General features: G+C 31.4%; 3 protein-coding genes across 8 annotated transcripts; 1 reads left to right on the top strand and 2 right to left on the bottom strand.

Annotated features, from left to right (window-relative positions):
• Positions 1-1,916: 1,916 nt before the first annotated feature.
• LOC103573211 (segment polarity protein dishevelled homolog DVL-3) lies at positions 1,917-7,904 on the bottom strand. Of its 3 annotated transcripts, XM_014442677.2 has the most exons (10): positions 7,607-7,904; positions 6,583-6,652; positions 5,435-5,687; positions 5,169-5,351; positions 4,824-5,034; positions 4,609-4,737; positions 4,299-4,513; positions 3,715-4,209; positions 3,380-3,622; positions 1,917-2,553 (listed from the first exon to the last, which is right to left on the bottom strand). In XM_014442677.2, the coding sequence occupies exons 1-10, from the start codon at positions 7,765-7,767 to the stop codon at positions 2,519-2,521; spliced, it is 1,995 nt and encodes a 664-aa protein (XP_014298163.1). In that variant the 5' UTR covers positions 7,768-7,904; the 3' UTR covers positions 1,917-2,518. The 3 variants fall into 3 exon arrangements, with proteins under 3 accessions (XP_014298163.1, XP_008550427.1, XP_008550418.1); XM_008552205.3 differs by having other exon boundaries at positions 1,917-3,622; positions 3,724-4,209; XM_008552196.3 differs by having other exon boundaries at positions 1,917-3,622.
• Positions 7,905-8,173: 269 nt separating this feature from the next.
• LOC103573226 (peroxisomal targeting signal 1 receptor) lies at positions 8,174-11,006 on the bottom strand. 4 transcript variants are annotated; one of them, XM_053739758.1, is made up of 6 exons: positions 10,915-10,981; positions 10,661-10,802; positions 10,157-10,535; positions 9,551-10,016; positions 8,445-9,483; positions 8,175-8,336 (listed from the first exon to the last, which is right to left on the bottom strand). In XM_053739758.1, exons 3-6 carry the CDS (start codon positions 10,496-10,498, stop codon positions 8,297-8,299), a joined length of 1,887 nt encoding a protein of 628 aa, XP_053595733.1. In that variant the 5' UTR covers positions 10,499-10,535; positions 10,661-10,802; positions 10,915-10,981; the 3' UTR covers positions 8,175-8,296. The 4 variants fall into 4 exon arrangements, with proteins under 4 accessions (XP_008550448.1, XP_053595734.1, XP_053595733.1 ...); XM_008552226.2 differs by lacking the exon at positions 10,661-10,802 and having other exon boundaries at positions 8,174-8,336; positions 10,915-11,006; XM_053739759.1 differs by having other exon boundaries at positions 8,174-8,336; positions 9,551-10,010; positions 10,661-10,965.
• An 849-nt stretch (positions 11,007-11,855) lies between these two features.
• LOC103573244 (band 4.1-like protein 5) lies at positions 11,856-15,468 on the top strand. Its single transcript, XM_008552246.3, has 6 exons — positions 11,856-12,019; positions 12,095-12,242; positions 12,314-12,490; positions 12,569-13,725; positions 13,922-14,449; positions 14,563-15,468. Exons 1-6 carry the CDS (start codon positions 11,867-11,869, stop codon positions 14,677-14,679), a joined length of 2,280 nt encoding a protein of 759 aa, XP_008550468.1. The 5' UTR covers positions 11,856-11,866; the 3' UTR covers positions 14,680-15,468.
• Positions 15,469-15,564: the final 96 nt, after the last annotated feature.

Below are 15,564 nucleotides of genomic sequence, written 5' to 3' on the forward strand. Positions count from 1 at the left end.
GAATTTAATTTTTACTTGTTTTATTGCAATCATTATTATTATTTACTTGATAAATAATTAACAATATGAACTCAATATAAATTTATCTCGTATCATTTATTATATTTTACTAAGAATTATACTGTAAATAAACGATAATTCGTTCAAAAGCATCATAACAAAAAAAAATAAAGTAAATGGATAAAGATTTGATGATTATGATGATAATAATGATGGTGATGATTAAGAGTGTAAAAGAAAAATTAAATTGACTTATAAAAATCTCAAGGGTCAAGGGAGATTAAATGATGTTAATATTTAATTATAAAATATGAGTTTTAATCGAAAGTCATTGGGATATCCGGTCAAATTGTTATTGTTGATTGTATCATATATACTCTTACATTAGATTATATATATAATTGACTGGCTAAACACCGTGATGTGATGAATATTAAACGAGGCGTTTCTCGTGACTATTAAACGTGTCTGATGAGCAACACGACGCGAAAAAGCTGATGATTGAACTATTAAAGGTCGAGTTACTCACAGAGATAAGATATCATTTGATTACTTACATCATTATGATAGACATTACAAATAGAATTGACGAAATCTAATTAAGATGATTATTTATTTTAAATGAAAATAATGATATTTATGATTCGTTATTGTTTTCAATAGATGTGATGGGAAAAAATCAGTTTTTTTAATAAACGTAACAGATAAGATTCAGTGCGTGGAATCCAGTGACATAACTGAGTCATTAACTTGTTAAGTCTATCAATTATTTATAGTCGGTAATAATAATGAGGAAAAAAAACCTGAAGGTTTAAAACTTTTTCCTTGTTCTATTAATTATTTTTTATGGTTTATTGTGTAAGGGCAATTTTTTTTTATAATTATTTAGCTATTAAAGAAGGATTTTTTTTTACTAAATCGTGGAAAGTTAACTGGAGATCTTAGATTTTATCAGTAAATAAATTGAGTAGAATTTTACTATTTTAGTCGTCGCCTTGAAAAAAAATAATTATATTATTTTCGTCAAATATTTGTTTAATTATAACTGTTTGCGTTGAGAAATTATTTCAACCGAATAATTATGTTGATAATTTTTTTTTCCACTCAATGATCGCTGATGCAAATATTTATTTAATATAAAAATATTTATAATAAAAAAAAATAATAATATTATTTAAATGAAGAGCTAAAAATATGATTTGTAAACTAAATGATTAGTCTAGATCTATTAATTTCTCCGGATGTTCATCTCAAGTTACAAGTTCACAAGCATTAGATAATTAATATTAATACAAGTTGACCTATTTTTTTTTTTACGTTATTTGAATCTATTAAATATATTTTTTCACGGCTTGTTAAAGATAATTTTTACATAATACTTGTACTATTAGATTATTAAATAATCTCCTAGATAGACCATTACATTAATCAGCTTTAAAAATAAATATTATTATATAAAAATATATAAAAGGATGTAGATATTAAGGAAATTAAAAATAAAACTCTTCGTATACCTTGAAATTGTATTTAAAACCTAAGATTACGTTCGTTTACATTTTGTATTTTGTTTTGTTTGTTTGTTCATTTTTATTTTGACAAAACTAATATAAATATATATATTTATATATTTATATATATAAATTTATATATTATATAAAGTTATTACAACTATTTAAAATTAGCTTATTCGTTTGTTGTTAATATAACAATTAAAATAATATTTCATTATAAGCAACTTATTTATGGAATATCGGGAATACCCGATTAATTAATTAAATAATCATAATTATTATTAATAATTAAAATAATAGCTAATATAATATAGTAATAATTAAAATAATAAACAACGGAATAACAATGACACAGTCAGTACATCCTGAAAAATTAGTTATTAATTATTTTTTTTTTTTTTTTTTTTTTTTTCGTACTTTATTAATCTATTTGTATAAATATTAAACAATTCTAAAAAGTTTATTAATATTTCAGGCGACATAGAAAAAATTATCAATGTTATTCGCGTCAGTAGAAAGTTTGATGGCACTTTTTTTTCTTTTCCTTAATTTTGAGCGTTATTTATTTATTTTAATTTTTTTTTTTCATTTTGTTCGTCTTCATTATATATATTTACAGTTGATTTTAAAGTTACATGCCATTGTATACAGCAGCAGGATAATAGACACCACTTTTGGCACGTTATCTAATGTGATGAGTTCTATATTGTATGTAATATTTGTTTTTTATTTTATTGTTTTTTCATTTATTTTGTTTTTCTACATTATTAAAAACCTTACATACCCCATTAACGAATTCAGTAAAGCATTACATGCTTATACCTATAGCTCGTATTATTTACTTTAATTTTAAATTTATTTTTTTATATAAATGTTGTAGCAAAGTAGTATAAAAAAGAAACAAAAATAAATAAAGATTGTTTTCTTTTTTTTGCAGTAGCAGACGACAAATCATACGTCCGTAAGTTGAAATAATTGTCCGGTCGTTTGTAATTATTTTTTTTTTTTTAAAGAAATAGGTGCCCCATTGTCGTAGACAATCCTAAAATGCAAGCAATGAAATGAATTAATGGCAATTCAATTTTTTTTTTTATTATTTATTTCAATGGCTCATGCAGTGAAACGATAAATAATAATAATAATAGTAATAATAAATTTTATATTTTTTAAATAAATAGACCTCAGACTGTGCGTTAATTATCAGTCTGTGTTATAAGCGTAAAAAAATAAACAATAAGTATATAGAGTATAGAGTACATTCTCGTGTATATAATAGATATTTTCATACATTAAATATCATAATACAAGTACATGCTTTTTTAATTTTATATATTATGTTAATGGTTATGAGTAGTAGATGTTGATGTTAATTAAGCATACCAAGCTTCAAAGAATACTTAACGTGCATTAATTCCCAAAAAAAAAAAATAAAAATAGTTGTGATAGAAAATACAAGTAAGCATCGCATTATAAATGTGCATTATTTACAAGTACATGTTGTTAAAATTAATTATTATTAATGAAAGAATGTCGCCCTTAATAAAATGTCGATTTTTTATCTTTTCTTTTCTTTTTTTTTTTTTTTTTTTTTTTTTTTAAATCTTTGAATTTATTCTATTTAATGAATTTAGGTTTTGATGTTGGGATCAAAGTAATATTATTCAACATCATGAAAAAGTAAACCAAAGTACGTCATGCTAAAAATATATTTGAGTAAAAAATAAAACGGCATCCTCATTCTTTTCTTAGAAGAATAATTAAAATTATGTACATAACTTGAAAACAAATAAAAAAGGAAAAATTCTACATAACATCGACAAAAAATTCACACGGATTTCCCATCGCAATTCGAAATGACTGTCTACTACCAGATAAATCTTGCTGATTCTGCTGATTCGACGAGCCAGTGCCTGTTTGTACAGATTGCTCGGAACCACTTGATCTGCTGCGACTGCCGTTTGATCGTTTCCCATTGGATCCGTTCCCGTTGCCGGAATTTTTGCCCGGCACTGTTGGTGGTAAATGAAGCTCTGACTCAGACGCCGATGAACAGGATTTTAAATCGTGAATTGGTTCTTTGCAAATGTGTTCACTGCCAGCGCTGCTGCCGCCTGAGACACAATTACAATTTTTTATAAATTATTTTACGTCAAATTTATTTAAAAATATAAATATAAATAGTGAAATATCTAAAGAAAGATACCTGACTCACTGTGAATACTTTCTTCGCGGTGATAGCCGTAGATAGTGGGTTCGTTTGTGAAATTAAAAGGCATTGGACTGTATCCAGCAGCCGAATGGGGTGCGTAGGGTCCAGAATACGTGCCCAGTTCCCATCCGATGGGTGGTGGCAGAGGTCCAACAGTATCACCGTCGAGTTTCATGCTACCCATTGTCGAGCACAAATCACCAAATATGTAATAGCATTGTTCCGAAAACGTTATCTTATTGACAGTGTGTCTGATGAATCCGGCCTTCAGCATAAGCGACGCATATTTACGGGCATCGCGACGATCGATAAAACCCTCGACGTGTGTATTTAGCCAATCAACAACATCTGCACCGATGAATGCATTTGGAATTGTTATTTTCAACCACATACGGTCACGTATCTCAAGACCAGAATCAGGTCGGGCCATTGCACGTACTATCGTCGGCATATCTGTATTGATACTCAGACGTAAATCTTCCAGCGGGCCTGCAATTGTACATCATCAATAACACATCGCCAATTAACTTGTCACAATAAAACTCATTGAATTAAACGCCGAGTAATGTATAGCTTACGTTCAGTATCGGGTAGCGTACTGGCGAGACTACTGGATGTCGAAGTCAAGGTCGTTGCGCTTGGCGGACGTGGTGGAAAGCCTTCACCGCGAATTGCTGCTGTGTGCGCTACCCAAGCGCCTGGATCTATCGGGCGAACCGGTTCTGTACGAGGAATCGTGAAGTAACCCTTTGGATTTGGATCCCAACACTTTGCTACGACCAGTTTTATTGGCCTGCATTAATAAATAATAATTAAAATTAAACTATCATCTCCAGCGATCTTTTTATAATTTTATAATCATGGCAATAAATAATATTATTTTTATACCCGGGTTTTTGAACGACTTCACGTAAAACTCTCACTGCCTCGTCGTTAGACATGTTTTCAAAATTAATGTCGTTCACCTGGAGGATCATATCACCGGGTTCTATCCTACCATCTAAAGCTACTGCGCCTCTGTGTAATTAAATATAAAATAATAAATAAAATATCGACATGAATAATTGAGGATAATTATTGTGCTGTCAATGATAAGTTGTTACCCTTTCATGATCGAGCCGACGTATATTCCACCGTCGCCACCTTTATTGCTTTGTCCCACGATACTAATACCAAGAAAATTAACAGTATCCATGTTCAAAGATACCGTTATAATATTAAGTGACATTGTACTGTCAGTGATGCTACTGAATGAGGATGTACGAGACATTGGCGGCAGTCTATGTCGCCGTCGTCTTTGTGGTCTACGGCGATCTAAAATAAAATACCAACCCAAGGTCATACAAACGTAAATAAAATATTAAAAAAAAAATAAACATCCATAAAGACCGAGTAATAAAATCTATTCAATAAAATGAATATTATTTATTATTGTAAACATAATTAACCTAAAGTTGCGCGCTCAATGGTACTGCTCATGTTGGTGTGTCGGCCAGTTGTTGACGTAATACGACTACTCGCATCGTCATCAGACTCCATGAACGTCGATGTCTCAAGGTCTGAGCTCAATATTGATGCTGTCTCGTAACCGTGCCCTGAACGATGTTTTGAATGTCCGTTAATACGTAATCCTAAAAATAAATAAATCCATAAATTTGTTTTATAGCCAGCTTAGATTTTTTGATAAATTTATTTGTCAGACGATGATACGTACCATTATATTTAGAATACTTTTCATATTTATCAGCATGATGTTTTGAACTTTTATGTAAATGATGACCCTGTCTACTACTTATAATACTTTCAGTTTCAGTAAGTGTGTCGTCGTGTGACAATGCCGGTGGTCCACGGTTCGTAAGACCTGGTGGTACATGATCAACCCTGTCATGTTTAGCATCAGTGTGAGCCACTGAATCTGTACACTGCGATGCTCCATCAGATACGTTGCTTCCCTCAGCGGATACGAGCTATTCATAGTCAAAAAAAGTAATAACATATGTATATATTTATAAATTTATATACATTTATTTGTATGACAAGTTAATGGTATATTGGATATATTGAACCATTTCCTTTATTGCATTATTTATATTTAACTTTTAGTGTGCCGTTAATTCGTTTTCGTCTCGATGTCTCGAAGATTAATACACGCGATTCAATATACAAGCCAAAGAAATAAATCATAATAATAAATAAAAGGGAAATAAAAAAAGTGATCGGTTGACGAGAGTAATCAAAAGGTTGGCCATTCATCAGATTAGTGAATTCGTCTGGTGCTATATGACTGGCTCTGGTTTTAGTTTGAGTTATGGGTGGGAGAAAGATGGAACAAGAGGGATAGAGACATATATATAGATATATATATATATATGTATATACTCAATATAACACCCACCCCATACTCTCAACTAACAGAGCAGAGTTCTGTACCCACACCGTTAACGGTCGTCACCCGCTCCACTCTTTCCCTCTTTATATTTCTCTCTCTCTCTCACTCTCTATCTTGCTCCTCGTCTACTATAACTACGGACAAAGTATATCTTTAAATTACTTTGATGCCGAGTAAAACCGGAAATTTTTGCATGGAAAATTCAGGAAGAAAAATTTAACTAAAAAAATAAATATAAAAACATCCGCGTTACACGTTGACACACAAAAATATTAAAAAAAAAAAAAAAGAAACCGTATCATTAACATGCTTTCAGTTATTATTTTTAATTCATAAAAAAAAAGTGCCTTTTTACTTTTAATTAACATCTTTAATAATTTATTTATAGATTTTAATTAAATGAATAAAATGAAACAGTAACTTTTTTTTACTTTTATAAATTTATTAAAAATAAATATATATAATAAACATACCCAAGAAACAACTCGACCATTGAAGCAAGGGAGGTGTGCATCATCATCGACAATTTCTTCTTTGACAACTCTGTTAAATAACAATTACATTTATTAAACTAATCACTTATCATGATACTGAAGTTAGCATACGTCAAATGATTTTTGAAATTAAAAAAAAAAAAGATAAATTATTAAAAAAAAAAAATATTTAAAAAAATTGCACTTGTAGTTTTTATAATTTTCTACATGTGCATTTTTTTAAGTTTTTTTTTCTGTCATTGATTCATTGAAAAAAAAAACTCAAAAATTTTTAGTCTTTAATTTCAGGATCATCTTATCATGATACTAAAGTTAGCATACGTCAAATAATTTTAAAAATTTTTAAAAAACGATAAATTATTAAAAAAAAAAAATTGCACTTATAGTTTTTTAAATTTTCTACATGTGCATTTTTTTAGTTTATTTTTTTTTATAATTGATTCATTGATAAAAAAAATCAAAAAATTTTTAATTGCCTGTTAACGTCAGGATCATCACTTATCTCATAATTATTTACTTAAATTTATTCATAATAGAAAACATAAATGGAGTTTAATAAAAAAAAAATTTATAATTTATAACAAAACAAACTAAATATATCATTATATTTACATAAGATAAATCTTGACTACTGTTTACTGTTCTTTAAAGAGTTAATGTAATCAACAATGAGACGGGTGAATGACCCGATTGAAGGAATAAACAAACTACCGAAATAATTATAGTTAAGTAAAAAAGTTATTGAACAATGAGTCTGTTATGTAAATTGGCTGGCGTTAAGGACAAAAAAAAGTAAATTATCAATGAAAAAAAATTGATTGACAAAAAAAACAGAGCTGGCAGAGCGCAGCACCATGAATTGTCACTTGATTTAACGTCAGGCTGAGCCGGAGCAGACAATCGTTATTTAGTGTAAATAATTTAAAAATTACAGGTCTTGGATGGCACTTAAATTTAAATGAGTAGTTTATTTATGATAATTAGGATGACAAATTTAGCTCACCCAAAATCATCGTCCATAGACTTAAAAAAAAATTTATAATTCGGACGATTCAATACATTCTTAAAGTCAGCTAGTGTCACTCGCTCCGGCGATATTGTCAGTTTAACTAAATAAGGTGTTTCCTCGTCGTCAATATGATAAATTATTTTAGTCTCTTCCATTTTTATAATTATTATTGTCTGGTGTAATACCCACACTTATACACAATAATAATATTATTTTTTTTTAAAACTTTTGTCCCGACACCATTCACTGACACGACAATCATACCAAGCCAATATGGCTACAGCCGAACTATCAAAGGCGCGATACGCAACCAACGACCGGTTATTTTATTGGAAAACAACACAACTAATATTCCTGGAGCAGCATCTCCAATCAGCAACATGCACATGCGTTCCTATGGCTGTTATTTTTTTTGCTCTTAATCTCTGTTGAGAAAAAAAAATTTATCTCGAGCTGGAGATCGAATATTCTCGCGAATTAAATTACAAGATAACAGGCGGGAAAATATTTACTATTCAAAAATAAATAAAAACATTTTTCAAATTATTATTACTTTTTTCTTTTATTTTATCATTAATATAACAATGAAACAATATATGACATAATCGGGTTTATGTTGATTTAAAAATTTTAAATTGTTTAGTTACAAAAAAAAAAAAAAAAAAAAAAAAATACGTCTATTATCTAGATTATTTCAAACTCTTTGTTTAGTTTACCTAGATCCCTGAAAAAAAAAAAAAATAAATATTAAATATTAATAAAACATGATATTCAAATATTTACATCCATATATTACATTTTGTTGAATAATAAATAAATATTTAGTTATTACCGGTTATCAACGGCGTCATTTAAATTGTATTTGTGCAATAGAGAAATAACTAATCGTAGAGTTGACCAAATGGTATCAGACATGGCACTGGTGGGTTGGCTCTGACCTTGAACGCCACGTCCAGCTGCCTGTTGATTGAGAGCCGTCAGCAAGTGCTCGGCAGCTTGTTTGTAAGCGGATAAATTGATGCAAGATATTCCGAGGTTGTAACGAGCGCGAATGAATCCTGGGGAGAGCTCGAGAGCACGGGAATAAGCGTCGACGGCTTCCTCGGATTTTTGCCCGTTGGCGAGGGAAGCGCCGAGTCGGTTCCACAGTCGACAATCATTGGGACGTACTTGCAGAGCCGCGCGAAAGCAGTCTGCTGCTTTGTCGTACTCGCTGGACAAGTTGAAAAGAACACCTAGACCGGTTTGGACATCGGGATCTATTTCTTTCATGGGATTCATTCGAGCTGCCTGGATGTAAAGATCTTTAACTTCTTTGTGCATGTCAGAGAAGAGAATCGTCGAGACGGGGAGTTTCGGAGCTGATGGTTCAGCACTCGGACGAGTCGTCGAGAGATGATTGTACTTTGGGTTCTTGGTCAGCCATTCTTTAAGGGTTATGCATGCTTGGCTTTGGTAGGATTCGTTGGTGAACGCAACTGCGAGGGTCATCAAAGCTGTCGCATTTGACGTGTCCAACGTTAAACATTTTTTTAACGCTGCTATTGCCATTGGATCTTGCTCATTCTCTGTTTGGGTTTTACCGAGAAGCAGCCAAGCTTCTGGATTATCTGGGTTTTGCTGGACAGCAGCTTCAAAACAAAGTACTGCACTTGGTAAATCCCCAGCTTCAAGTCTCCGCTTTCCCTGCTCCAAAGCATCCGGCGCATTTTTCATTGGATTTTCTTGATTAAATTTGTAATCTTTGAATGGATCATAATAACTCTCGTAATCGGACACCCAAGGATGTGACTCGTTGAGCTGTTTATTTGACAGCTTGTCCCACTCTCCTTGTAGTTTAGACCAAAAAGCCGATTCATATGTATCAAGATCTTAAATAAAATATTTTTAACATAAATATTTATTTTAAAATAATTGGTTTAAATTGAGTACGTTTACCTGATCTCATTTTATTATCGGAAAATTCACTGGCCCAAGTATTAGCGGTGCTAGTTGTCGCTTCATCGTTTTTATTCAAAACATCTGGGTTGACATCTACAACTTCCTCAAGCTTCGGGACCGTCTGAGGTTCTTCTTCTTTGAATTCTTGTGTCCATTTACTGTCATTAAGGTTAACTGGCGCTACTGAACTTTCACGGCTTTCTACTGGAATCTCTCCTTCTTGATGCATAAACTTGATAAATTTCGAGTATGCAATATTGGGATTTTCAGTTTCTCCAACCGCAGGAAAAGCGTCCACTCCTTCATTCTTTTCCGTCTCCAACGAGTGCTCAATATAATCTTCAGCCCATGTTTGTCCTAATCCTAGTTCATTAGCATCCGGCGGATGATAAGTGATCCTAGGAACTTGTTGGCCTATTGAATTTTGTAGGCTCTCAGACCATATTCGTTCAGTATTCTGTTCCTTTTAAACAACAAAAGCTCATCAGTATTATCTCTAAATAAATGTCAACATCAACTCCAACATCTTCATCTACATCTACATCTACTTCTACATCTAATTAAATCTATTAATAAATATTAATAAATGTTGCGTATGATTACATAAAAGTCTGTTCTATTTTGCGTAAACTGATTAGCCCACACGGAATCTTGGTCCAACGGCTGATGTATCAATGGAGCTGCTGTTGCCCGAATATTATTGTCATCTATTTCATTTATCTGCTGGAAGATTTCTTTCATTCTGAATGTCTGTGACTCTACAATAGGACGTAGTTCCAGAAACTCATCAACTAATTGATTAGGTGTTGCATTATCAATAGATACTCCTTGGGTAAGATGGATACCGTCTTCTCGGAAGCCGCGATCTTGTACAAAGTGCGAGGTCAAAGTTGTAAATGGACTCGGACCACCACAATCACCTTCAACTAATTCTCGTAATGCCATTTTTTATTTACTTAATGTTTTTCTTCTGATTTTAAAACTAAAAATAATTTATTTAATATTAATTAATAATCATTAATAATAATAATAACAACAATAACAATATTTGACAAATGTAAATTGGATACGATTTGTAAACAGACTTACAATAGTGTCATTACTTACATTACTCCAAAAATAAATATATATTTACTTATAGCAAATATTAAACTTTGTCAAGTGGCCATTCAGTTTGTTAATAATATTTAATTTTTTTAAATTATTCCTCCATAATTATTATTAAACAAACAATACGCGCATTCCATAACTCTCAAGTCCAAATAAAAATGATAATTAAAAAAAAAGAGAAAATAAATAAACTTGTGTTTTTTTTCTTTACTTGCGACAGTACAAAGTATGTAATTGTGTTAATGTCTTACTTGCTTACGTCTTGATCACATGGACTCTAGACTACTCTAGACCAAAACATTTTTTTTTTTTTTCACCACGACTAATAACCTCCAAACATAATCAGCAACACCAACGCCATTCAGTGATTTTATAAATTTTACCAGCAATGTCCAGCATATCGGTACACATATTTACAAGTTAAATTACATGATTGGCTGATAAGTCGCTGTCAATATTTCTATTGGCTGGTGCTCCAATCTCGAGAATATAAATTTTAAAGTATATTTATTTAATTTTTTAAATTTCAATCATCTAGGAGTAGGTCCCAAATCATGTCGGTGACTCAGGTAATTCTATCAGCAATCAGTGGCAGCAATTAGCTGATTATTAATACGATGGTTGAGTGAAAAAAATAAAAATTCTAATAAATAGTAATTGCCTAGAAGAAGCCACACCTCGTCCATGGTAAAGTAAGTTGGTTAACCCAACACCAGGTGTCACTCAGCAGAAAATATGACGCCTGTTGTTCATTTTTTTGTGTCATACACCGCGTTGCTTGCTCGTGTGTATATATACATACTGTGGTAATTAAAAGTGTTGTAATTTATAATTTTTATCTATACATATTTTTATTTATTTAACTTTTATTTATTGAGCCTGCAAAGTACTTTAGTAAAGTACTGACAATTTAACAAACAGCAAGACTGATGGTCAATGTTTGGGACAAAACATTGACAAGTATTAAAAAACAACAATGTACTTGTTTTCTCAACGACTACACCTGAATATTGACATTTCAATCCATAGTGATCGATGTGATAATTAACGGTCCTTAAAAAACCCTCGTCGAGATAAGAAATGTTTGTGCCTTTTATTTATAATATTAATTTATATATATTTAATAATAATTATTATTATTATTATTCAATTAAATAATTATTTATAAATACGTTTATAATTTAAAAATAAGTAATAAGTAAAATGTTGAGATTTCTATCCCGAAGAAGAGTCCGCGGTGTCAACGGACAAACCGCATCGCCACAGATTAAAAATCAACGATTACTTAGTAATAAAAATATTATACAGTGCCAAGTTATATTGCTTGATGGTACTGACTTGCCTATTGAATTATCTGTATGTATTTTTTTTATTTCACTGGATTTTATTTTTAAAAATGAAAGTACTTTTACTGTTTATTGTTTGTTGCAGAAAAAAGCTTTGGCTAGTGATTTATATGAACAAGTATTTTATAGTCTAGATTTGATTGAAAAGGATTACTTTGGATTGCAGTATACTGATAGTAATAATGTGCAGCATTGGTTGGATCCTACTAAACCTATTAAGAAACAAATTAAAAGTAATTATTTATTTTTTTGATAATTGGTTGACTGGTGGATGGCTGGAGAGTTTATTTATTTTTTTTTATAGTTGGACCACCTTATACGCTGAGACTCAAAGTCAAATTTTATTCATCGGAGCCCAATACTCTTAGAGAAGAATTAACTAGATACCAATTTTTTTTACAACTCAAACAAGATATTTTAGAGGGAAAACTTTATTGTCCTCACAATGTTGCTGTGCAATTATCGGCTCTGGCATTGCAATGTAAGAATTATATATAATTATTTTTTATTTTTATTGTATAATAATGATAATTTAATTGTTGGTGTAATTTTTTTTAAGCTGAACTAGGAGATTATGATTCATCAATACACACAGCGGCAACAGTTTCAGAATTTCGTTTTGTGCCTGGACAAACAGAAGAAATGGAACTGGAGATTTTGGATGAATATAAAAATTGTTCAGGCTTGAGTCCAGCTCAAGCTGAGTCGTCGTACTTAAGTAAAGCCAAGTGGCTGGATATGTATGGTGTTGATATGCACACGGTGCTGGGTAAAGATGCTTGTGAGTATTCACTAGGTCTTACACCAACAGGAATATTAGTATTTGAAGGGAATCAGAAGATCGGTTTATTCTTTTGGCCAAAGATCGGGCGATTGGATTTTAAAAAAAAGAAATTGACTTTGGTTGTTGTTGAAGAGGATGATGAAGGTAGAGGAGAACAAGAGCATACATTTGTTTTTCGACTTGTTAATGAAAAAGCTTGTAAGCATTTATGGAAATGTGCTGTTGAACACCACGCATTCTTCCGGTTGCGTGCGCCGGTAAAGGGCGCGAGTAGCCGTCAAAATTTCTTCCGCATGGGCTCACGTTTTCGTTACAGCGGAAAAACTGAGTTTCAAACAACTCAGTTGAACCGTGCACGACGTACCGTTCAATTTGAACGCCGACCGAGTCAACGTTACGCGCGGCGACAGAGTCACGTTCTGCGTGAACGGCAACGTCATCAGCCAGAACCTCAAGTGCCACAGGCATCTAATGTCCAATTAGAGCCATCATTACAACGTCAGTCGAGCCATTCTAGTTCAGAATCATCAGCTGTAAGTGTTATCCAGCCTACAACATCAACAGCATCAACATCACCACTTGTTGACTCGTTACTAAAATCATTAGCAAAAGATCCTCAGCCTTTGGAGCTTAAAAATCAGACGGCAAGTGTTACAACACCGGAAAAAGAGTCTGAACAAATGAAAACAAATTTAATTGTCGAAAGTATTAATTCTCCACCTCAATCACTGCCTAATAATCAAATCGGTGGTACTTTATTGCTATCAGCTCGATCGCCAATACCACCAGAGTCACTAAAGTGCAATATATTAAAAGCTAAGTCTCTGGAGGTGGAAAAAAATTCAAATCTTGTATCTATTACATCGACAGACAGTACAAGTTTATGTTCGATTAAAAATCAACATTCCGATGCAGCAACTATCGTCTCTGTGGTACGTATATATATTTATTTATATATACATATGCATACACATATATATATATTATTTTATTATCCAGTCATTTATTAAATTCAAGGCTACTTGATAATAATATAATATTTATTACATGTTATTACTATCTATGCGTAAGCGTATTTGTCTCGCTAGCTTATTATTGTATGCTTTTTTGCTATCTTTATACTCGTAGGGAGGCGATAAATTAACTCTCAATGTCAGTGGAGTAGCGCCGTTAACTCCAAGTCCGCCACCAACCGATGATACTGTCACTGTTACCCACTTTTCGCTAGACAACTGGGGACAAATCGCTCAGAAGACAACACCGTTTAGCAATAAATTAACAAATTCATCACAAAATCCATTCAATCCATTTAACAGTGATACTTGTACCACTGAAAGCAGTATTACTACCAGCGTCGAGGAAATAACAGAGGCCAAATGTGATGATAGCAATGAAATTAAAAATGAAATTAAAAATACAAATCCATTTATAGATTCAAACCCATTTTTGGGTTTACTTAATCCATTCAAAGACATACCAACGGTGCTAGATAAAATAATTGAAAAAGAAGAAGAAGAATGCAATGGTACTATTCCTACTGTAACTGAACCTGAACAAGTGCCTTTAACTACTTTAATTACTACTAGTACTTGTACTACTACTGCTAGTACTACTACTACATCTAGTACTGCTGTAACCACTATATTTACACGTGCGGTTAGTTAAATTTTTTAAAATGCTTGCATGCTGTAATAAATCCTCACTGTGTTTGTCATTAAATTATTTTACTGTTAAATATATTAAATATTATTTTTATTTATTTAAAACAGGATTCTTGTACCACTGCCTCTGATATCAGTCCTTGGTTGGTTGCGGAGCCAGCGCAAAACAGCAAAACACATCAACAAAATCTTACAATGAAGACTGTTATTACAACGCAGCTATGAAATAGTATTTTTTTACCAGATGAGACGATAGTTAATGAGTCTGGTATTTTTGAAATAAATGTTAATTAACTATTATTGAATTGTACTACAGTCAAATTCACCTGATACAATTAATACTTTTATGTTATACGAATATAATTTTGCATTTATATTTGATGGGACCAATGGCAGCTTTTATTTCCCAGACGCGTAGGCATTATATAAAAGCTTTTATTAAATTATAATTTTTTAATAACTATAAGATTTTATAAAAAAAAAATATATACATATATTATTATTATTATTATTATACATATTAATAAGCGAAGAACAAATAAATGAAAGTAAATTTTAATTAGATAAAGATTTACTTTATAATTACCTTTTAGTATAAAAAAGGACGAGTATTTATTTAATTATATTGAAAGTGATAGCAAATTATTGTTATTATAATATTAAGTACATTAAATAAAAGAAAACAACATTGCTTCAACCAAGAGAAAAATTTATTCGGAGAAAAGATATGTATGTAGGAGAAGGAAATCACTAGTGCTGGGCAGCATCAGCGGGGGTAGTTCCGTGCTCGCCACGAGATGCCGTCCCGAAGAGCTCGAAAATGTATTTACAACGGTGTTTTCGAGTTCCTTGAGCTCGAAAACAGCAGGAAGTTTTGGGGCTGGCCCGCAGGGTCAACTGATAGACCGAATTTTATTATTCATTTTAAGATGTTTTATGAGATGTAACAAATAAAACCTTTCAAACGATAACTATTTGTAAAAAAAAATGTATTTTCTATTTTATGAATCGTAACGTGGTTTTTAATTTATTCCGTCATTATTATTGGATTCCTATTGCTACATATTGAAGAATTTTGAATTATAATTTTTTTATTACTATAAGATTTTA

The sequence above is a fragment of the Microplitis demolitor genome, chromosome 6 (genome assembly GCF_026212275.2).
Source record: "Microplitis demolitor isolate Queensland-Clemson2020A chromosome 6, iyMicDemo2.1a, whole genome shotgun sequence".
Classification (NCBI taxonomy): Eukaryota; Metazoa; Arthropoda; class Insecta; order Hymenoptera; family Braconidae; genus Microplitis; species Microplitis demolitor.